At 41.0% G+C, this 24,362-nt stretch overlaps 1 protein-coding gene across 30 annotated transcripts in view; it reads right to left on the bottom strand.

Moving 5' to 3' along the window:
- adgrl2a (adhesion G protein-coupled receptor L2a) overlaps nucleotides 1–24,362 on the bottom strand; it is a 98,769-nt gene that overhangs the window by 4,701 nt on the left and 69,706 nt on the right. For 10 of the 30 annotated variants that reach the window (XM_044361268.1, XM_044361269.1, XM_044361270.1 and 7 more), the window contains 16 exons: nucleotides 20,572–20,868; nucleotides 19,072–19,175; nucleotides 18,092–18,277; nucleotides 17,612–17,650; nucleotides 15,471–15,654; nucleotides 14,591–14,713; nucleotides 13,913–14,118; nucleotides 13,088–13,261; nucleotides 11,775–11,984; nucleotides 10,788–11,008; nucleotides 10,075–10,141; nucleotides 6,011–6,102; nucleotides 3,321–3,489; nucleotides 2,986–3,114; nucleotides 2,220–2,316; nucleotides 409–537 (listed from right to left, as the gene is read on the bottom strand). In XM_044361268.1, the coding sequence (XP_044217203.1) occupies nucleotides 409–537; nucleotides 2,220–2,316; nucleotides 2,986–3,114; nucleotides 3,321–3,489; nucleotides 6,011–6,102; nucleotides 10,075–10,141; nucleotides 10,788–11,008; nucleotides 11,775–11,984; nucleotides 13,088–13,261; nucleotides 13,913–14,118; nucleotides 14,591–14,713; nucleotides 15,471–15,654; nucleotides 17,612–17,650; nucleotides 18,092–18,277; nucleotides 19,072–19,175; nucleotides 20,572–20,868 (2,427 nt within the window). The remainder of the gene's footprint in view (nucleotides 1–408; nucleotides 538–2,219; nucleotides 2,317–2,985; nucleotides 3,115–3,320; nucleotides 3,490–6,010; nucleotides 6,103–10,074; nucleotides 10,142–10,787; nucleotides 11,009–11,774; nucleotides 11,985–13,087; nucleotides 13,262–13,912; nucleotides 14,119–14,590; nucleotides 14,714–15,470; nucleotides 15,655–17,611; nucleotides 17,651–18,091; nucleotides 18,278–19,071; nucleotides 19,176–20,571; nucleotides 20,869–24,362) is intronic. The other 20 variants (XM_044361271.1, XM_044361272.1, XM_044361275.1 and 17 more) reach the window with 4 other exon arrangements.

Genomic DNA, 24,362 nt, shown 5'->3' with positions numbered 1-24,362 from the left:
TCAGGAGCATAAATCTTAATTATCATGCAGTTTATACTACAGCTTCATGTCTATGCTGCTGTTTACATTATCTCAAGGCAGGACATATAGTATCTCATTCCCATCTTAATCATTATGTCCCATTCAGAGTTTGGATAAGAGAAATATGAGAACACAGATGGTGGATCGTGACGAACCACAAAAATCCCTGTCCAAGATGAAAACGTGCATTTTCGCACACAGTATGTACTGTATCAAGCATTTGGGAGACAATGATTCAGAAGGAAATGCGATACTGGAGAACTTCCTGCCTTTCATTTGGCCTGCTGTACATTCTGAACAGACAAAAGAAGGAGAGAAGGAAAAGAGGCAAAGAGAGAAGAAAAGAAGAAAAGCCTGAATGCAGGTGAAAGTATTAAGTAAGCACACCTGGCGAGTTAAACACTGGAGCCGTGGGGGTGTTACATACGACTGTCTCAGCCAGTAAGGTGTTATAAGGGTTGTTAGTGCCTTGTGGTCGAAGAAGAGGATTTGTTAGTAGATAATTCCCGGTCATTCCTGGAGTGGCAAGACAAAAGAAGAGCAGATAAAGTAATTGAAAGTGTCATGAAAGACAGAAATGAAAGGAATTTTTCAGAAAGTTTGTGTTATGAGGCATGTGGTGTCACCCAGGGCGTTTGCCACAATCTGAAACTAGGGTGTTTATTTGCAGAATAAAGTTCGCGAAGCCATTAGGGAGATGGAAGCAACCAGCTACTCCTGCATGAGCCGAAAATACTTTTTCTGGCCTTCTTCACTTTATACAACTCTAGGTAGCAGTTTTTCTTTTCAACTTTCAAGTTCATTTGTCGCATGTGTTGCAGGTCATACAGAAGACCACCAATTTTCGACCCAGCGTGCTCATTATTGCATCCTGTCATCAGTGCTTTTCACAAGTTATTTTTTGTTATCATCTTGAGCATATATCATTTTTCAAAAATAGCACCCTCCATTTCTGTGATTGTGCAAAGGTTTTCCCGCTTGATTCAGGTGCAAATATAAAATCTTCCCTATGACAAAGAATAGAATCCTTCCAAGTTTTAATATCAAAATCTTTATTTAGACCAGCTATTTTTTTTTTTATTTAAATTGGCTATTTTCTCCCAAACCTCATCTTCCTTTCAGTGTTTTTGTGTTGTAAGGATCTGAGGTATTTCCAATGCCATTTATCACCTGTGTTAAATGCCATCTGTCATGTTGGGAAGTCTCCAGGGATGTTCTTAATGACAGGGAAGTACTTTCAGGAGATAGAGCCCTGCTTTAGTGCACTTACTCTCTAGGGTAACTAGGCTACTACACCCTGGAGTGATCAATATCCAACCTTTACATTAACATCTTCAGGAAACGGTCCTGTAGGAAGAACAGTCTTACTTCTAAATTGCTACTGATGTATCAGCGAGTCAAACTGTGCTTCCAAGTCCTAGGTGTAATGTTTTACCTTGTGGGAAGTGGTGGCAAAAAAGAAAGAGAAGGCAAATAGCGGCAGCGACAGGAGTCAGAGGAAGGGAGAGGAGGGAGTGAAGTTAAACTACTTCGGTGTAAACCCTCTTCTCCCTCGCATGCTTGGAAAGCCATTTCAGAGGCAGCAGAAAGCCTACCAACACACTAAGCACTCCAGGTCAACCAGAGTTGAACATCATCTTCTCATCATCATATTTGTGCTCAAGCTAAATAATAAATGACAGTTTTTTTTTTCCCCTCGCCCTCGTAAATCCCCCTGTAAAGTAACAGCCTAATATACCAGGCAACAAATGGCCTCTTTCTGCGTGTTAAGATTTTCCTAAAATAAAACTTTTTCTCCCCCCCCGGTTTTTAGTTTTGCCTATATTTCCCCTGAGTCTGGGTATGAACTTTGGACAGCCAGCACTTAAATAAAAAAGGTTCTAGCCTTGCCCCAATTTGAGACTGACGTTACCGGCCAGAATGACAGCGCACAGAGTATTTGAGGACGGATTTTTGTAATCCTTCGCTGGCAGAAGAGGGAGACTTGACTAAAGACCTAGATCTTTTTTTTCTTCCTTTTTTTTTTTTTTTTAACCGTACTGCTCTGTCTTTTCAAACTGAAGGCATTTATTATGATTACCAGAGTAGGATTCTGTATGGCGGTGTGAGATCATTGGAACTTGAAGGAGGTATTTTTAGCTGGATGATGAAATGTGTGCATAGGTGTGCATGTGGAGAGAAATGAGGTGTGAACTGACCTTGGTTAAGGGTTGAGGTGCTGTTGATGTCACCTGAGATAAAGGAGGACTCAGATTGCTTTCTTACGGTGTCATTCCACATTCTCCTGATACGACTCTGTCAGGTCAACAAGGGACAGTCATTAGGACTTTAAACAAGCCCGCTCACCTTTCAGATCAACTTTCATTTATTTTCTATGTACTATCACTCCTCACATACTTTCTAATATACAGTGAAGCGAGGGCAGTACTAATGCTCATTTCCACTGTGTGTGTCTAACTCTATTTCACTCAACTTTTGAATGACTTCAGCGACAGTCATTGATCTCTTGAATAAAGAGTGACAGGGATGATTCTGTTTAGGTACAGTATATCTGGAGGTATTGTCTATAAGGTCTATGAGCCTTTAATAAGAAAGGAATAAAGAAAATATGTTGGGTTTTTTTTTTGCAATTTTGGCTTTCCCCACATTAAAATGTGCTTGCAATACTCTTTAAATAGTGCAGTACTATTTCACATGCACATGACGTTAGTGAGAAAAAAGATAAAGCAAGTGCTAAAGGGGGAAGAACAGAAGAAAGGTACTCATGCAGTACAGCAGATGCTGCTTGTAAAATGTGGCATAATGTTTGTGTCTCTTGATCTACCTCTGAAGCTAAAATGCGTAATGTGCATTTTTCGGTGCAATATCTACATGCTCATGATGAAAGTAGATTCTCTGTGTTCAGTGCTGTGTTCTTCTCTCTTTTGACAGTGAGTCTTTGACTGTATGAAGTTGCTGGTCTACCTGTGTACCAGAGGAGTAGCGTGCGCTGGTCCGTGTGGTGGAAGTCTTTGCAGAACCGTGTGAGCTCTCAGTTGGCAGCCCTCCGCAGCAGTACGTGTGGCGGAAGCACTTGCTGTACTCTTTGCGGACCTGCGTGAGCAAACAGCCGAGTGTTTACATACAATGTTGACTTTACATATGACTTAACCGAGATCTTCAAGCAAGCAGTGTTTGTTCTTTATATCAGCATGTGGCGCTCTGTGAATTCTGCATGCCGGTGCAAAGGTTCGGCCTTGACTGTTCACCTTGAAAAGAAAATCACTGTCTCTGAGCACTGCAGGCGACAGGAAACTTACTTTTTTCTGGAGAAGGCAATGGAAGATGAAGATAAACATTCCTTGGAAGGTGTTGAATATGGTGAAGAGGTACGCCATGACAATCGAGGCCTCGTTGATGAAGAAGAGACCAAAGGACCACGTCAGACCCAGCAGACACAGCAGAGCGAAGGCGCCCATGACCCAGGATCTGAAGGACAGCGAAAGCAAACACAAGCAGAGTACAAACCCAGCATGAGAAGCGTTCACTGGTCTGGGAAAATAATGAGTGGGATTTATAATCACCAACACTATGAAAGACTAGGGTAAAGCTGTAAACCAGGTGAGAAGAAAACAATAAAATGACAAACATTTTAACAACCCCTCCACACACACACACACACACACACACACTCTCAAACTCAAATGCAGTTCCTGCCTTTAAACAGACAAGAAGGAAGCAAAACCTTGATCCTGTTTTCTGTAAATAACTTCTTATGTGTTAGAACACACAGTACAGCACAACCAGAGGACACAGCATGTAAAAAAAAAACCCAAAAAACTATTGTTATTACATATATGATTATCTGGCTGAACCTTATACTAATTTTTACAAGTCTATACACTGAAATGTTTATCTAGTGAGTGCGTTATCAGATCTGGAGAACTAGGCAGATTTGGAAAGAGTTCAAGGAAAAGGGAGATAACCCGTTTCATGTGTGAAGGTCCTGTGGAGCCTTCAGACACCGACAGTGGTCACAGTTCAACGCTCAAACACACAACAACAACACCAACACTAGATTTCAAGATGATGGACACGGTGACAGTGAACAGTCACAAGGACAGTGGATGAGTAGTTTTCAAGCGGCAGTTTGGGAGAGGGTGAACCGGCAAAAAAATGAAAATGGAAGAAAGAAAGAAAGAAAGAAAGAAAGGAATAAACGAGGAAAGAGAATAAACTACAAGCTGGAGAGTTCTGGGCAACATGTCCTTACTTGATAAACCGTTTATTATCTTCATAGCTAGAGAGCATGATAAGCAGGAAAAGAGAAACACAATTAGATCAGAGCGCACAACAGCGTGGGTTAGTCGGCATTAGAGTAAGATATCGTAAACTTTGATCCATGGGAAATCACGGGAATCAATGGAATTAACAAGAACTGAGTCTAACAAAGACTGAGAATTGTATGTTTTGCTGTTGATGATGACAATTACAAAACTCTGTGTAGACTACATTGTCTGTGGTTGAATTTACATTTGAATGCGTGGGTGGTGTTGTGTGGGTAAAATTATCTGAGGTGTATAGTAAAAGCTTACCCAGGCAAATCTGTATTATAGTAGCCATCACAAACGCGATAATTACTGGTGTGGATCGCAGAACAGAGAGAGGAGGAGAATGATAGGAAAAGAGAAAGGAGAGGGTGTGTGTTAACTTTGCTTTTACATGCAACATGCAATGATATTGGCGCTAATACTGACTTTCAGAGACTTTGGCACGAAAAACACAAAGAAAAAGATCACAGGGAAACAGCTATTAATACACAACATATTTTTGCAATATAAACACGCTTAAGAGAAAGCATTTCAAGTACAAATGCGCACCAATCTGTGTGCCACCATGTTCAGTAAATGTGCTGTGTTGTGGTTTCCTTGATAAGGGAGTAGTCCATCTCAAATAAACCAAGATGTCTGAATAAGCCCTTTTCTGACTATTCTTCCTGATTGCAGTTTTACCACAGTGCTGTAATGTTGCACACATTCATTAAGGAAAAATGAAAAATAACAAACACTGGATAAAAATAGGAAAACCGCTGCTCCTAAACAGAGTTGAAGTTGAAATACGTAATGTAATGGTGCAAAGTGACATGGAGCTGTGCTACTGAGAGCGGCAAAACCATATAACCAAAAATGGAAGAAGTCCCTGAAATTCAGCCTGCAGTAAAACAGCAATAAATATTGTTTTCACAGAAGTGCAAAAAACAAAACAATTAGTGCTTCAGAAAACATTGCTTTCCTTCCCAAAGCAAAACACATCATAAATGTTGAGGCAACTACGAAAGCCTAAACTAGAAGAGGATGGCTGGGTGGGGTGGTGGTCGGGTGGCGGTGGCTGTGTTAGGAAGGATTTTTTCTTTTTTTCTTTTCTCGGATTAGAAGCTGGGATCTATAAAGAAAAAAAGGTCCGACATGTTCCAGTGGCAAACACACATGGTAGCTTTTCCACTCTACCCCACCCTACCAGAGCTAACAGCGCATAGTTAAGTTGCAGCCTTAGAGTGATGTGTGTCATGCCAATGCAATTCTGTGGCTAGTGGTTTGGAGCAAAACAACAAGGGACAAAAAGACGACTCACAAAGTCAGTGTGTAGTCGTCATTACAGTCAAGACATGCCAAAAGTCTAATTCAAACACTGTGTAACATTTTGAAATCTCAAAATGAATTCCTCTGGTAAATGTTCCATCTGGATAATTTCAAAAATTGGCCAAAAAAAAAAAAAAAATTAATTTTACATTCTAATGTTACTTGCTAGTCAAGCACTGTAATTTGGCTCGGAGGTAAGAGAGGTAATGCATTTTTTCCTGAAACATTATTAAGTAAAAAAAAAAAAAGAAAAAATCATTACCTCAAGAGTAACAGAGCCTTACTTTTCCTGGGGGTAGTGGCAGAATAGCACCAGTGTTATATTGCTGATAAGCAGGATGCGGGTGTTCAGCAAATGATGCTTTACTTACTTTATATTCTCCAGTCGGCTAGAGTCTGGTTTCAGGGTGGTAGAGTGCTTCACCATTTTGTACATTGTGATGACCAGGAAGATGAGATTGAGCTGTCAAAACAGAGTAATGACAGTGTTAATACATGAAGATGTATGACTCAAGATACAGTAGACAAAGAGAAAAAGAACTGTTAATTTGTCTATAAGTATTAAAAGAGGAGAGCCTTCAAATCTCTGCATGTCCACAGACTAATCCAATAAACATCTATCATTCCAGCCGGGCTAAGTTAAAATTTAGTGTCATTCTGTATCAATAAGAGCATGGAAATGCATTAAAATCCATCACAGTGAAAAAAAAATAAAAAGAAAGAAACAGCCACACAGCAGCGGTGTGGTGAAGTCGGAAGGGAATGAAAAGTAGCAGGAGGAATAAGAGACCTGCTTGTTGTCCAAAACAACTGCATATCATTTTATGCACACAGTGAAATATTATAAGGTGTAACCAGCAACAAAAGGCTTGAGGGAACATGGTATATTTTGTTCGATTCCTGTGTGTGGACAGATGAAGAGAGAGAGAAAGCGAAAGAAAGACAAAGAGGGAGAAGGAGGGAGAGAGAAAGAGAGAGAGAGAGAGAGATGGTGCTTGCTTGCTTGTTTTAATGTATTAAATCTTAAGGGAGCCAGTGGCACATATCAGGTTGAGACAAGGATACTATGTGCTGTGTTTCTGAGCGTATCATTCGGTACCTTAAAAATCAATACCGTGATTTAGAGACACAAAGGCTGGATGGGCCAGCAAGGAGCCGCTCCAAATAATTTACTTCAAAAACATTTATTCTGGGGCAAACTAGTCCCTGACACAGCATGTACATGCACTCACAGCGGACGAACCAGACTGTGTTTGTACTGCAAGCCAGGCATGTATAAATAATGTCAAGGAATACCTGAGAAAGAAAAATTGAAATGTGTGTCTCCAATAGTGCACATCAAAAGCTCTGACAAATATAAAAATGCAGCAGACAAATATGTGTAAGCTACTGTATCATGTATGCGCGTAACCACAAAAAAAATACAAACAAACACATTTGCACAAAACATGACACAAGCCTTCTAAAGAGTGCATTTCAGTGTTATGATGTTATCTTTAGAACAAAAAAAAAAAAAAAAAAAAACATTGGCGAGAGAAAAATGGAGACGCATTGCCAGCATGAGGGCATGAAATAAATGAATGACCTTTGTGAGCTGGACTCAGACCACGGCCATTCACTCAACACAGACATTTTCTGTGTTCTGGTGCACGCTGCTATCAAAAGACTGCCTGTGATCAATACATCACCCCTCCACATGCAATCAACTCATGGAGCTGCTCACAATAACCGAGGCAGTAAAAGAAAGGGACGACTGGAAAAAAAAGAGAGAAAAAAAAAATCCTTAATCGTGAACCTTCTTTTATATCACAGACGGCACTGAAACTATGTTTTGTTTCGCAGCTATCAGCCATTATTTCTATCAGCCGCCTGCATGAGTCAGACAGTGGGGGAGGAGAGGAGGGGCAGGAGGGACAGGACTTCTGAAAACCCTTTCACACAGCCTGGAGTGGTGACATGGATCCAATGAGACAGAGGAGAGGGACACAGTATTTTAAAGTAATCTAGCAGCACGGCACATGTTCCCACCCCCACCGACATGCTTTCGCAGCCCTTCCCGGGGGATCCCCGTTGCTAGAACGGAGCTGTCTTGCCTCTATCCTTCACTCTGTCTCTGAATCATCACTGCAAGCCATGCAGAAGCACCTCGCCACACTGGGACTGAGGAGAAAGCTTTTTCTGAAGTGGACTGTGTGTGTACACACTGAACTCCAAATGAACTGCCGGGGATAAAATATTAAAGGTGCAGATGGAGCTGTCCAGATGATAAGAACTGCTCACGACGTGTCATGATCCAAGAGGCCTTGTGTTGAAGCTATCTCAAGCATACTAATGGCTCCCCCCTCCACTCATTACTTCCATGTTCCCCTTTCATGGAGCTAATACCCCCTGTGCCCAGAGACAGGGCAACCTCTGCTTAAGAACAAGGATCTAAATGCCTTCCACTGGCTTTTGTTTTCAGGCTGGTATTTAGGGCCTGTTTCAGTCAGGAGCAAAAAGAAAAAGAAAAAAAAAAAGGAAAAGCAAAAAAAAAAAAAAGTAGGGGAAGAAACAAAGGGAAGAAAAAGCATGACCACCCTGGGTCAAAACCAATGTTACTTGGCACAAACATGGTTTGGGTGGCGGGTAGGGATCCAGACATGAGCCAAAGCAACACTGTTTTCCCTCCTTTTCTCTTGCCCATGTGCCTTTTCTCCTCTCCCTCTTGACAAGGACAAAGCCAATTTGTAGAGAAACCAGGGTCACGGATGGTGTAGACAAATCTTGCTCTTGCATGCTCCCCTGAGATGCCCCTTTCCCCAGTACTTTGTCTTTTTGAGTCAATTGTTGCACAGAATCAGAGAAGCAGTGCGCAATGCCCGAGCCAATGCTGCAAAACCTCATTCCTGTCATACATTAGCTCTGCTACAATACATTAACTCCTCACAGGGTCATGGTTCTATCTCTCCGGTCATCACCACCGGGATCCTGATCATCATTTCCACCGCAGACGCATTTTTCATGCAAATCATTATGGAAGCAACACACAATTGGAAAACAATGAGGGCTCAATTTAGGGAAAGGAAACACATTCCTGTGTGGCTGACAGAGCATTTGCTGAGACAGGGAGAAATGCATGCTTGTTTTAATACAATGTTAGCTTTTCTTCAATTATTAACTCACACATTCAAAGCGGGTGTTGAGAGGAAAAAAAAAAAAAAATCAATGAAAACAAAAAGAGAAAAACAGGTATTTTACAATTTACTCAAAGACATTTCGAAAACAGACTTTTGCAAGGTCTCCTGTATACTTCCTCCTCCATTTTTAAATGCTACATCAAGAGGCAATGTCTCTCTTTGAGAAAACTGTGAAATGCAGTTCAGTGAGTAGATTCTTTTTTTTTTTTTTTATTTTGTTACCACACAGACAAAGAACTGCACTATATCTTTACTTTGAAAGCTCCTAGCGGTCTGCCGATGGTATACAGAGACTCGCTGGAATTTGACATGGGTGCCCCCTCTCTGCAGTATATTTTCAGTGTCAGTTTGATGTTCAACAGAGGTCACTGCATCTGTAGATACAGTACCAACTATTATGCTGGATAATGAACACAGTACTGAACAAATACAACCCGTCCTCCCTGCACAGCAGCAAGACAGGTTTGCAAAGCTTCCTCATCCCTTGGTGTGCATGAGGGCAAAGCAATATATGGTGTGGTAGCCTGAGAGGATATATCTGAGGAATACCACCTGCTATTTCTTTTTTTTGCACAGGGAGGTAAGACTCCCTACGGTCTCATTCTTCTGAGCCTCTCTGATGGAGCGGGAGATAATAATGTCATGACCAGTAAATAATTGCATGCCTCAATGGGACATATGTCAATATGATATTCTATATGTCCTTCACCCCTGATGGTCCTTGACCAAACAGAGAGGTGCCTTTGCTTTTCTTCCTCTCCCTGACACTGTCATGCGCTATTTACTACTGCCACACATACACACAAGGAGGCTGGTGCAGAGGAGGAACATAAGGAGCTATAAAATGTAATGGTGCCAACCTACTGTATGTGCTGTAAAATGCACACCTTTGGTGCTATTTTTCAACCCTTTCTTCCTTTATCATAAAAAAGTGTAACTTGAAGACCATTACATCTGTAATGTGAGACTTCATGGGAGTTGTGTAGATGCGAGGTTAAAGTACACTATCAAATCCTTGTCTTTGTCAGCTAGTGAGAGGTGAGAGAGAATTGTTGGATGCCTCAAAATCTGTCTTTGGCACAAAATTAACCTGTCATCACTGAGGAGACTTGGAGCAAAAATCCTGCTGATATTTTCCCTCAGTTCAACCATCTCACTTCCTTTATCTCTCCCCTGCATCTCTTTCATCTCACTCTCTCAGTCCCTTCCTCACTCTGTCAGTCTCAGTATTCAAAAAAAAAAAAAAAAAAACGGCTTACCATGATGATAAAGGTGACAGGTCCTATAAAACTCCATATGAAATGATTATCCACACTTAGCCAGCACCTATGGAGAGGAAACAAACACTTAAGCTTGGGGCAGCACACACAAGATAAAACAATATCAGCATTGTCTTCATGCTCCTGTGGCCAAATATGAATACAAAGAAATTAATTTTTGGTTACTTGAACTGATGACATAGAGTTCGTAATTTCTAGTCAATATTTAACTTGGAGCGCTTTAAAACACTCCTTTCACAGGTTGAACAATAATACAGTTGTACAAAACAGAGGGAAGACCCCGAGTAGCCTCACTTGATAGTCTTAGCTGAAATATGGCCATTAATCTACGTAAAAGGCTTTTTCTGCACAGTGCTCCTCTCTTTAAGAGAGCATTTACAAACAAGAGGTCACAGGAGGGTCTTTGAGTAGAAAGGCATTAATGTAGCTGCACCCCCCTGAAACCACAGTGTTGAGTCTGTCAGCCACTTTCAAATGACATGAAAAATTGAACAGCTGCCCATCCCTGGCAAAAGGAGCTCAAATGTTTTGGTGTAGTCTCCAGGGATGTGCATAAGGCACTGGCAGAAATGATGAGTAGATTTCTTTTCAAAAGCTGCCACATACAGACACAGCAGGTGAGCCTCACATAGTGTAGCATCCAGTGTGTCTGCTCTGCATTTCCAAGGATTTGTTCAGAAAGCTGCACTTACGCTTTCTTGGTCCCATAGCTCCTGTAGTCAATAGCTGCTGAGACGCCGACCACGATGGCAGGAAAGAGGTAACCAGATACGTAGTAGTACTTTTTCCGTGAGTATTCACTTTCAAAGACCTCCACGAGCATGAGGTACAGCTGGACACCCTCAAGACACATCCAGGAGAAGGAAGCCAGGAAGAAGAAATGAAGGATCCCCGCAATGATGGCGCATCCAATCTGAGTCAGAACAATGACCAATGAAGACAATTAGGGATTAAGGAATTAACAATATGATCACAGTTTCCATAATATAGGAAGATTTTTGAGATTAACTTGTAGTACAAATGTGATTTAAACATGACAAGAGGTATCTCCATAGCACTTTCTTTATTGCATATTGTATATCATACACCCCATCTTTTATTAAAACCCATTGAAAAGACGACATTCAACTTGCTGCCTCCCATTCAGTAGAACACATATCAGTAAAACTGATGAATAAAAGGTAATGAATATTCATTCACCACATGGGCTCTGTCGATGCACAGGTTTAGCTTTCCATCAGCATGGTAGAGATTTAAATGCTATTCTTATTAGAAGGTTAGAGTTAGTAGATTTAATCATACAGCTCAGCATTTGAAGCTTCAATTCCCAGCTGTATGCAGTTTTTGTGCCCCTGCCCCCTTGAAGTGAAAATGTAGGTGAAAAAAAAAGTTAAAAATGGAATGGATGCAGACTCAGCCATAGCAACTGTGACTTTAAGTGAAAGAGGAAAAAAGACCTGTCAAGTGGGGGACATGGCCCCTTAGTAATCTATATTAATGGTTCTGTCCCACTCATGTCATGTCAGGGACAAGCTGAGAAGGTTAGAAACAAACAATGCTTAAAGTCTCATCCATTTTACTCTGAGCGGGTCTTTTGTTTTGTTTTGGGGGTGCGAGGAGATAAAGTGAGAGGGAATGAATCAAAACCAAATCAATGGGGTGCAATCGCTCCGGCTTACCCTAGGTTCCGTCATATCGATACCAATTAGGAATATTAACTCGGCAATGAAGAGATTGATGCACAAGTTCTTGTGGATGGTGTTGCGATCGCTCTGCAGGCCTCGGAAGAAGCAGAAAGTGAAGATACTGATGGTGAGACAGACGAGGGACACCACGATCCCAACACGAGTGATGACAGTCAGGAGCAGCTCGTGCACTCTGTCGTTAACCTGGGAGACATAAAAGGCCAAATTAGAAAATGTGTTTGTCATTATAAAAAACATCAACATGTGTTGCAGCTTTGTGAAGAAAGTTTAAGATCATACGTGACGTAAATTCAACCCCTTTCAGATATTATAATGAATGAGTGATTACGAACAACTAGGGAAAATAATATTTAAGCTTAAAGCTTAAAGAAAAACAAAACTAAGTTTCTTATTTGCTTTATATTGCTACATAACTGTAGGAAATTGGAAAAAAACACCAGCACACAGAGCAGCACATTAACCAATTTTAAATTTTAAAATATTCCCTGTCCCTATTTTTGCACAAAACTTTTTATGAATCAAAGTACTTTAAAGGAAAGGTTCACATTTGTTCAAAGACCATTGTAATACAATACTCACGTGGCCATTTGTACACTGAAAGCATTATTGGTCGCTAAAATTATTCCTCCTGTCCATGATTATCAAAAAAGAGATTCTTTCTTAAAGCAATTTCAGTCCTTTTTCTGTGCAAACTTCAGAATGCATTTTCACACAAAAGGACAAGGACTGTGGATTTGTCCTTACACTGAAATTGCCTCAGGAAGGGATTTCTTTTCACCAAGTGTGGACAGAGGGAACAATTACAGAGACCAAAAACTGTCTAAATGTACATACAGGTATGTCAGTATTGCTTTAAGACAGAAAAAAAATGTCAACCTATAATTTAAGTCTTAAAATTTTAACAAAGTGTAGACACTACTAAGCATTTCACTTTTTTTTTTTTTTTAACCAAACCTGACCTGGCTTAATTTTTAGCCAATGCCTCTGCTTTGCTGAGACGGGGGATGTTTTTCAAACACAATATTGTAAATATTATAAAAATATTTATACAAAATTAAATAACCAATAAATAAAGCAGTAGAGTTAAAACACACTGCATCAACAGTAAACATGTATTTACTTCCTCAGCCTCACTGTGACTTTTATAATCTTGTAATATTGCTATTTAAACCAACAAGAAAGAATGTTTGAGTTTGCAGATAATGTAGAAGAAGTTTTAAACAGTGTAGATACGTTTGAAAGAAAACTCAGTTCGAGGTGGATATAAGAAGTAGGACGTGACATACCGAGATTTCACGGTGCGCCATGAGGACGGCGAAGTTGGTGAGGTGGCTGCAGGAGCAGGTGGTGTGTGTTTTATTGGAGTCCAGGAGTTTGCAGCCTTGGGTGGACCAGTAGCCCATCATACTCCTCTCAGAGTAATTCCAGAAGGAGCAATTGGAGTTGAAGTAGTTCTCCATCTGCAGATAACAAGAGATATGGTTAAGTGTCCAAATAATTGACTGCCTGAAATTGAAGTACATGTAGAACACAGAGGCCATTTACCCCCTACTCATACAAAGTATTTTTCCGCACTGATATGGATGAGGATTTTTCACTTCACAGCTCTTATGAAGCAATTCATATGTTGTATCTCATTTGGCACATGCTTGCCAAATCAACCGAAGCATGGTTGGGTATATGAGGCCTTAATAACAGAGAAGCATAATTGTTTGACAGCATGTCTTTGGAATTGCACAATTTCTCTGATAAAGAATGGAGTCACGCATGGCCCTCTGGGAACTCTAGTGACAACTTTAAAAGACGGAAGATAATTGGTGCTCCAGTAATTTCATCCTAGATTGTACGGCTAATCTAGGAGTTAATTTCCCCCACTATAAAAGAAAATGGGTATCATTTATATCCCAATGTTGATTAAAGAATTAGTTTTCATTAAGAATTCACTTAGGTTCTAAAGACTCCTTTAATTTGATGTTCAATGACTTAAATAAACTGCCGACTGACCTAGCCAGACATTTACAATTCAAATTGCAGATCTCTGTCTGCTCTGGATGTTCCCTCCTGGTGTTTTTTAATATGACCTCTCCATTCATTCCAGCAGGGACACTCACGTCAATGTGCTCCAGGGTAAAAACCACCGGGTCATTAATGAATACACGACTGGATTCTTTGTTGATCGAGGCAGCGATGATGTCAGAGTTGACGGCCACTGACACGTTGCGGCCGTAAGCCTCGTTGGCCATCTTGATGGTGTTATTTTCTGTACTGAGGAATTGGCCCAGATTTTTGTAGAGCACAAACACCAGCTTAGCAACTCCTGTAAAGAGAAAGATGTAGACAGACATCAGAGAATGAGTAAAAAAAAATCAAGCTTCCAGGACAATTCAGACTGTATGCAAAGAAAAAACTGTGAAAAATAGGCACAAAAAAGAGGACTTAAAATATTTAAACATTCCAGTTCAATTTAATTCAATTTAAAAGATTAAAACAAATGAGAGACAGATAAGTGAGGGGTGAAGAAAGAGGATTTTAAATTTGGTCTCTCATTTTTTCAGCCAGTATCACAGTGCTTGAGGTTTTTGAGATAAACTCCTTCATGGTGCCCCTGAACAAACACAGACTTCATATTTTCCCAGAAAAAAAAGTACTGGAGAAAAAGTCAAACACACACATGCGTACATCTCACAGTTTCTCACACATGAATATGCACATCATTACACTTTGAGTTACAAGAATTACCATGACCAAGTTTCGCTTACTTCTTTTTTGGTGTGTTTGAGAGAGCTTACCATTCCGACTGTTGAGCTTGACGGTATTGGCCGAGAGCTGGATTGAGATACCGCCCTTGCTGGATTGTGGAAATTTAAAATCCTGGACCTGGCCATCCGTGCTGAGTACATACACATCTAGGACTACCAGGTGCAGAGAGGCAGAGGGTGAGTTAGAGAAAAACGAAAAAGGAAGGGGAAAAGGAGGGGAAAAAGAATGAGATTTAAGTCATTACACGTACTGTCTGACTTAGATACAAGGACATAAAAATGAAACAATGGAGTATATTGTTGCCAAAGTGTTCTTCCTGAAATTTTACACAGACCAAAGGACACATCAATGACTCAAACGCTAAATATTTGTGACAGTGAGCTACACAATAAAAACGTCAATCACAGAGGAATCATTCCATCCCAGCGAGACTCTTACTAACATGAATAAATGCAGCAGAACAAAAAAGAAAAAAAAAGAAAAAGCTGTCCTTGTATGCTCTAACAGCTGAAGCAAATGAGGGGAGGAGGAGGAGGAAGAGGCTGTGGATAAACAATGTACTTTTTTCTGACTCCACAGCAGGCTAATGTTCACATTAATGTATAGAGTTACAAGGTCTAGACGCATACATTTATAAACTAAGCGTGCGCAATCAGAGAATCCAGTCTATTTAATTGTCTGATATTCATCACTTTGTCAGTAAGCGACTCGTTAAACCTAATATGCGTTGTTTTTCTGTTCCCCCGAGGTTTAAGCGCTTATTATGAAAACAAAGTCCTTTTTTATGTGGCGGCCTTGTTTCCCTATCACAAGAGTTACTCTCTCAATGAATTGAAAGTAATCGAATTTACTAAGCTTGCATCAATTGAGAGCGCTTGTCTTTGCTTACCACAAATTCTTTTTACTTACTTATATTGTCTGCAGGAACTTTGACGATGGCAGGTTCCATGAGGTTGTCGGCAAGGACAAAGGCCCCTTCCTCCAAAGTATCTAGTAACATGGTGGCGGCGTGTGTTTGCTCTGTGCTGTTCATGTCTTGCCAAGACTTTAAAGCCTCTGGTCGTAGAAGGTTATCTACCGTGTCCACAATGGCCTGTGTCGAACCAGACAAAAGACAGACAAATAAAAAACAGATACTTTTAGAAAAAAAGTAAAGGTCATAAGAATAAGCAGTGACATGCACACACTGAAATTAAATGAAATGCTGTGCTGAAGCATCACTTCTGCAGGGATTAACATGATCACGATGAGGAAAAATAAAGAAGCTAATTATTGTTTTCGTTGTATATATATTACAGACATGTAACAAATGTAAAAGACATGGCTGCAGAGGGAAGGGAAGAACAGAGGCATCACTGGAGATGGTGCAGATTCAGTTTCTTTTTCAAGGACGTTTCATCGGGGCACACACTTGGGGTCACAGTGTATTGAGCAGGTCTGATCCGATAACAGGATATTAGAGAGAGCCTGATGAAAGTCAAAGTACAAAAACCCTTCCTCAATTAAAATTCTCTAATTGCAAAATTCAGTGTTCACTACCGTATGTGGAAAATTTCACTTTTTTTTTTTTATTGTGGACCCGCAGTATTCTCATGCACCTCACACTCAGGTGCAAATACACTAGTCAACCCGGAAAAGCTTAAAAAACAAAAAACAAAAAAAAAAAAACTGCACATTTTGGAAAACAACCAAATAATATGTTATATTAAATTGTTTAATTGAACTGCAACCTTCATGCAGACATTTCTACTACACTACTCACATTTTCTGTCACCTGAACCGCTCTGGACAGACAGCGGGTAAATTAGGCGTAGGATCCAGACGACGCTGGGTTTTCTTCAGGAAATAATCAAATCAATGAGTCTAATCAGGTAATCAATGCCGGCGACGGCTGGTGGGAAGGGTGGAGGGCAGCTAATGTGATGTTGCGTCAAGTATGGCAGATGTCAGATACTGCTGACTCAACAGTGTCTGATCCTCTCATGCTGTCATTAGTCAAATAAATGCTGCCATTTACATCAACACAAATCCTCTACCCTTGTCACTACCTCTGACTTGAAATCACATGTTTGCGACATAAAAAAAAAGCACAATGATGAGGTGACATTTTTGAAGAGGTGGTGTAACTACATACATGTATTTTTCCCCTTTCTCTCCTTCTTTTTTACGAGTGCACGGTCATTGACTGACTAATTAGCTCGATCCATTTTAATACCCTCCCGAAGGAGAGATCTGGATTGAGGGGGGTGACTTTGGTGGCAGGTAGAGGACACTGATCTCCCTAATGGTGGAGGGATATACATGGCCAAAATATTTGATGCACTAACTCAACCTGATAGCATTCAAAGAAAAGGAAAAAAAATGGCTTGACCTGACTAACCCTATTATCCAGATAGAGCGAAACATTTGCACCTTTAATTTACGAAACGAATGACTTCAATGACCTAAAACCTGTGTCCTTGTGAAAAAAGAGCCACATTTTTTACATTGCAAACTGTAAAAGGTCCGGTGATGGTCCTTGAAAAAAAATGTTTGAATAAATCACAAGTATACTGTGTTTGATGCAATATTCAGAAGTGTTTTATACTGAAGGGAGTTTTCATATAAAAGCAAAAACTGTTACAAAGCAACAAATCCTTCAGCAAATGGATGATGAGCAGGATGTAAGAACGGGATGTTTGCTTGAGCTGTGGTGTTATGCATCCAGACGTGCAATCTTGAGTAAATACTAAGAAAACATACAACAGGGAAAAACATTATGAAAAATAAAATACACCATCACTGTCAAATGTAAAGAGGGGGAAAAAAACAACACAGAGACACATACACATCCATAAAAAGAAGCCACCTTCGTAATTGGAGATGACTTCTCTTTGACTTCGATTTGGTTGTGTGTAAGGCAATTACTCAAAAAAGCAGGAAGCACAGGGAGAAGGGAGTACATGACAGTGCAGAGGGTACATGCTGCTGAGCTTGAGCTCGGGCGTATAGCACAGAAATAAAGGAGGGGACGGCAGCAAGCAGAGCGGGCAATAGCATTGCTCCAGTACCTTCATGTATGCCCTGCATGTCCTTTCTCGTTTTTGAAGCTTTTTTATTAGAAAAGAAAAAGAACAGATAAAAAAAATAGAGACACATAATTTGCAAAAGTTCATGAGTTCATTACGCTTGGCAGAGCCAAATTATGGTCATTACCGCAAATGTACAAATCTCTGTTATGGGTCAGAGTCTAAAATAATCTGATTCGTTTTTGTTTTGTCTGTCTCATATCTTTCTTGTCTTTAAAAAGAAAGGCAGACTCCATGTGAAAAAAGAACAACCACACGTTACTGTATTATTTTGGGGATTCTCTCCTGCATTTGTCATGTAGAAGTATTAATTTGTCAGTAAAACACCTAAACCATGTCATTTTGTAGAGTGATTCAGGAAGTTAGAGTTGATGAGAAAATGGTGGCAGTATTTACCTCAATATTTTGCATTAAATGATAAAACAAGAGAGGCATTTTGTTACTTGTAGTGGACGTGGTTACCTTGTTGAAGCTCCGTCCTGCAGAATCCTTCTCGCTGGGTCTGAGCTCCTGGAGCTGAGCATCCAGGATGTCCACCAGCTGCTCCATCAGGCGCACTGATGAGCTGACGTCCCCGGCAAAGATGGGGCCTTTGGTGTGCTTGGCTAACTCGTTGGCCAAGTTAGCTGCATTTTCACCGCTGCGGATCTGCAGGGGAGAGAATGAGTAATGTTCAGAAGAATGCAAGAAGACAGATTTGGAGGGTTTTTTACATCCCAGTTTCTGACGTCAAATCACACTTGAACGAGTCCTTGAAATGCCAGTTATGAAAAGGGGGCTTAATGTTGTCTTCACATAGGAGAAGTTGCCATGGAGGCAGTTTTTTACTGTGTGGTTAGTTTGAAAAAAACAGATATATTGAGAGCTCTGTGCTACAACTGCTGTTAAATCTACGGCACACATCTGACAGAGGGTAGAGGAATATTGTTAACATTTCATGTAGGAGGCCTTTAACTTCAAGGCAACTAAAATCACTGCTACAAAAATGGGTCATATTAAGTAGTATTTATAAATATACAGTAACAGTCAAAAGTTTGGACACACTTTCTCATTCAAGTGAATGAGAAGATGTATCCAAACTTTTGACTGGTACTGTATATTTATGCACAGTTTGTATCTCTCGTTTCACTGTGCATTATGCTCTTTTTTATGTTTATCTGTATTTGCTAAATCATGTAGTTTTAAAACAGATGCTTTTTTAGTATTTTTCTTTTATAAACACACATATCAAAGACCCAATTGCCAGATCGAGTTTAAAGTTGACAGATGCTGCTTTTCTAATCTGACCCAGCTTTCTGGCCAACTTTGTAACCATGAGTACATTAACTCAGTGTTGAAATCCTCTACAAGGAGGTGTTTTCATTATTTTGTCTACTCCCTCTCTGTTTTTAAGAAACACATTCCACTTAGACGGAAAACAGCGAGACATAGCTCATACAAACCTTCTGGGCTACTTGGTTGACCCAGTGGGAGGTACAGTTGCTGAGATCAGGGCCCTTCGGGTGCCAGGCCCCAGTGGAAAGGACACATAAATAAGAGGCTGTGCCTGACAGGAAAAACAAGAACAGAATAGTCAAGTTCAATCAAGTCAAATCAAATTTATATTCCCACAAAGTCCTTTATAGGGCAACAAAGGACAAGGATACAGATAAACAGAGGAGACATGCACACAAACAACAGATCAACAAACATGCAAATTCCTACATTTTAAACGGATATGAAGTCAGAGAATTCTTCCACACAGAAATATCAGCCCTGGTAGCTATTTCGTCTTTTTAGTGTGCTAATCTGGTACAGTAAAACAGAAGAACTAAAGTGAAATTGTTGGATACAGTGAACTCCAAACACGTAGAGCCATTTTGTTCCTGCAAAATGATTTCTCAAAATATTTTCAACAGCTCCTGCCTGTTTTTGTTACAAAGTGGTACCAATTTTCTTTCCGTTCTAATTAGCCTTGTGTCTGATGAACTCTGAGTGCTAATATGATTTCACACACAATCAAATGAGGGATGCACGTCGCCATGCAAGCTCCAGGAGAAACAGCTGAGCCTGTTCCTCTGCAACACAGCCGTTACAGATAGCTTAATCATGTTTTGACCTGGAATGACACAGCAAAAGCCTAACACCATTACAAACTGTCTTCACAGATTCCCTCTGCACCCACTGAAGTGGGCGCTCTTTATAGATAAAAAGATCACTGTATGTAAGAATATCAGACAGATCTAACAAACTCAGACCACATCCAAACTAATACATTTTCATTTTAAAATAGTGTTTTGAAATGAAAATGATGAGCATTTTAGCATTTTTAGAAATAATCTCCGTCCATACTAACACGCTTGAAACACATATCACATGACTATTCATGTACACTGGGCATGCGCATGCTGGTGTAAACAGGAAGGAGATTGTGAACTTTGTGGTTGGTTGCTTAGTTGCAGAAAATACTACAGAGGAAGAACAGCAATGGCAAAAAGTAAGACCAGAGATGTCTTTGCTTGGACTGACGACGAGGTGGAAAAGTAACACGAGTATAAGATGGTCAAGGTGGCAAAAAACACAGATTGGGAGTCGTCACGTGATAGGGGCGTGATGAATCAGGGAAGGACACATCGTGACTTATTAGACCCAATTACAAAGTGAACGTGGGTGTCTGCGTCATTGTTTTCGAAAATTGCCGTTTCTGCCTGTCCAGACTAAAACACAATCCACAAGTTTTCAAACCGAAATGGGGTCAGCGGCATTTTCAAAAGTCTCCATTTTAGAGGTTTGAAAATACCAGAGTAGTGTGGATGCTACGTGTAAGCCTAGAAAAAGTTATGCATTTTAAAATGAAAACATATTAGTGTGGATGTAGCCTCAGGGATGTTCTCTTGGGACGCTTCGGGTCATATTGAAAGCCGTGAGCACATGGCCCTGAGGTAAGAGGGAGGCCTGTTTACCTCGTGTTCCCTTGGGGCAAGGTCGCTCTACAAGCATGCCCCTCTGGGTCTGAGGCCACATTATGTCTCTTCTCTCGGTGGCCTCACAGAAGCGCTCGGGTAAAGGGAAGGACTCCAGGGGTGGAGGGGAAGTAGTGAGTGGAATCACAGGAGGCGGCTTGGGTGCTCCCTTGTTGCCTTCCTTGAGCCCTGTTGTGGTGGTAGTGTTGGCCACACCCCAGTGCACTGTGGTTGTTGTGGTGGTGGTTGTAGTTCTCAGAGGCTGAGGGGACACGGTGGCTTCTGACAGTGGCGGAGCTGTGAAGAGAGAGAGAGGGTAAAGAGGCATTATGTTTGGGTGGAGCACTCTTACAGTATGTCATGGTGTGCAGCCCAGTTGGGAAAACATTAACGCTTGTATGATTTAGGGAGTTTGAATATCACTGGGACACATATTCATCAATCTGTATAAAAACATGATGCAGCACTGTGGATGAAAATAAAAAGCAAATGGTAGTTTGACCTGTGGTTGCAGTGACAGGGCAGCTCATTAGTCTGGCACCCCAGGGGCACATAATGTGGAGTATATCAACTGTTTTGCTAAGAATACTTTGGCAAGTATTCAAAGCTTGACCTTCTGGTGGGCAGATGCCCTCATGTACCACTAAACCTTAATGGCGCCCCCTGTAAGTAACATTCCTAATTTTTTTTTTCTCAACATGTTCAACACTGTAATGCTTATACATCTAAGTATCCTGTTGTGTAAATTGCTGCTAAGTGCTTTGTGCAACAAGCGTATTTGCCTTCCCGTTGACTATGGCTTATCCAAGGCACTCAGTCTGCAACGAACAAGACAATAATTACAGTAACATCCTCCTGCCTGGCAATCATTCTTGCCTGGGAGATTTTGTGGCATGGCTGATTAAATTTCACTAGAGCAACACAGAACCTGTACGTGTAGTCGTAGTGCCTGAAAATTCATTCTACAGTTGTTTCTGCCTACAACTCATACTCTGATAAAACAGGTGTGCAGTAACTCATGCAATGCCCCGGGCAGAAACAATATGTTTCAGTCCTGGGAAAGGAGAAAATAGTGCACTCTTTACATTTAACATGAGCCACTAAGGAAAAACTATGAAGACATTTTTCATGTGATACATCAGAGAAGTGTGAGTAGCAGTGTAATTACATTTCATAAAAGTCGAACATAAGGGAGTTTCATAGATGAAATGTTGATAAACTAACTATATGATATAAATCTGCTCCGCATCTCCAAGTACAAAAAAAACACATCCCCATCTCCAAAAAAAATATTTGTTGGTTGAATTCAAAAGGGTAAGCTATATCAATCAAAGGAGCTCTGATTGGAATGCAATGTGCATACTGAATCTAATCGCATTTGAGTACTTTGATTTCCTCCATTAGGCTGCCTGTAGAGCATGTAGAGAATGTGAAGTGGTGCTGTTACACTGCTTGAGCTGAGTCGTTCTCAGTAGTACAACCAGTAGTGAAAACATTGATGAGACAGGGCGACAGAGAGTCAAAGAGAGGAGGGAGTCAAAGGCAGGATGAGGGGGAATAGAGATGAGGGGGAGGGGATGTTGGAAAATAGACACACACATACAAGACGATGACAGGAACATTCAGAAACAATGTGGCCAAGTTAGAGAATGAGACGACAGTTTCTGTCTTCCAGTGGAGGCAGCCAGACCCCAGGCAGCAACACCTCCATATCTATTGACTCCATTGGATAATGGGTCTGGCTGATAGCCCCCCCCCCCCCCCCCCCCCCCCGCAACACACACACAAATCGCTACCACTATCAACATAGGCCCCACGGTGTGGATGAGAGGCTTCAGCACAGTCGGGCTGAAGGGAAATCGCCTTTGAGGCTGGCTGCTACCTGGGACGAATTAGGATCTATTGACCAGAGGAGATGACTCTGTGTGCTCCCTCCTGGTGGGGGCTATAGAACGACATACACACAAACGCACGCACACACAAGCAGGTGACATGAAGGTGTACACAGCCGACTGGCTGTTTTGACACTGAGCTGAAGGCAGATTTGGCTGGCTGGCTTCATCCCAGCCTCCTCTTCTCTCGTCCCTCCTCCCCTACCTGTATCCTTTTACTCAACACAGTGAAATTCTCGGCTGCACAGCCTGTCACAGCGGTTGAGAGACAACCTGTGCTTAGCGTCCTTTCAGCACTAGCATTTAGCTGGCTGGGAGAAATGCCTGTCTCTGTTCTGCACCGATACCCTTTTATTGCTATAACCCTTGTTTTTTCATGACTCACTGAGAAGACTCACAGAGGTGAAAGCAATCGTCGCAAAAAAAAAAAAAAAAAGATAGATTTGCAAATTTCTGGTTAACAACAGCTTGTATTGTTGCAGCTCCAACTTGAGAAAATGAATGTGTATCAATGTGGTGTGTATATTATCATTGTTTCTTTTTAAACATCTGGGTCAGGGTTGCTTGGCGAACTCCCAGAAGATTCCCAAGAAACTATGGGGCCCTTTATAGGTTTCTCATTTCCAAAATATGAAAGATGATAATGATAAGATCCCATTCTCCGTTGGTGGGGAGTTTAGAATTTAGACAGAAATAAAATGAAACTGAATCACAGTTCGGCAGCATGATTTAAGTTAAAGGGCTTGCAACTACAGCCAATAAATCAAACAGGCATCTGCTGTAATCCAAGCACATTCCTTTAGCATGTCAACTAACAACTGTATCTTGTCTACACCCCTCACTCAAGAGGGCTCCTTGTCATGGCTCACTGGGATTTTGAGCTGCGTGCTCTAGTTACAACATGTACAATTAAATCTCTTTGAGGTTTTTTTTTTTCATTTTTCATCTCTACCTGCTATCAGCAGTGAAACTGTGAGTGTAATTAATGTGGGCTGTGTTAATACTAGGCTACAACTAATGGGTTTGGCTCTCCTCAAGCGTTCCATTGGAGAGGGATTGCCCCATAGCAAACTGGATGGCTTTGACTTTGGGAAAGGGGTGTGAGGTGGGTTTCCTGAGCCAATGCCTGTGCTGCACAAGGCAGAAAAGCTGTGCTGGCATTGCTAAAAATTGTTGTTCTCAGTGTGCACCGTCACAGCAGAGGCTTCATTAACAAGAAACAGAATGAAAAGGACATAAGTAAAAGGGCTAAAATAATCCTGTTGGGAGGTTTCATTTTGTGTTTATGATGAAAACTAATCCTCTTTCCTGTGTGAAAAAGAGGCTAATGTGAATGTAGGCTATTCTTCCCAGAGAGATTCGTGCATAAGCAATGCCGCCTCTCTGACCACTGCTGTTCCTGTGTACATAGCGTGTCAGTTCGTAATCCTTCCAGCAGCACAATAATCTTATTACCTTTATGCCATAGCTAGGTTTAATTTAATCCAATGAAAGCTGGGAGGAATTAACCCATAGGTATTAAAATGGACACTCCTCTCAGACAGTCACTTCTTCACAGAGATGTCTAAGTGGACAAGTTTATAAGTAGCCACTGTGAGGGATGGGCATCAATTCGGTGGTAGTGCTGCGGCAGCCTTTTCCACATCTTTCGCCATAACATGGACAGACTATTTCTGTTTTCTACTCTGATAGCACATGTCTGACACCATTGAATGCCTTCCCTATGCAATATTCCTTTGATTATTACAAAAGACTCAAATCCCACTTTTGGGCTATATAGCGAAACCAGGACAGGATCCTTGATTATTATGTCTTTGCTGCACTCAGCCCAAGGGGAATCTTCAATTAGCTGTCATTGAGTGTGAGTGTATGGAGTGATATTCTCCAAAGAACCTCCAA

The sequence above is a fragment of the Thunnus albacares genome, chromosome 9, assembly GCF_914725855.1.
Source record: "Thunnus albacares chromosome 9, fThuAlb1.1, whole genome shotgun sequence".
Lineage (NCBI taxonomy): Eukaryota > Metazoa > Chordata > Actinopteri > Scombriformes > Scombridae > Thunnus > Thunnus albacares.
The sequence above is the reverse complement of the archived record's forward strand: the minus strand, read 5'-3'. Positions and strand labels throughout refer to the sequence as shown.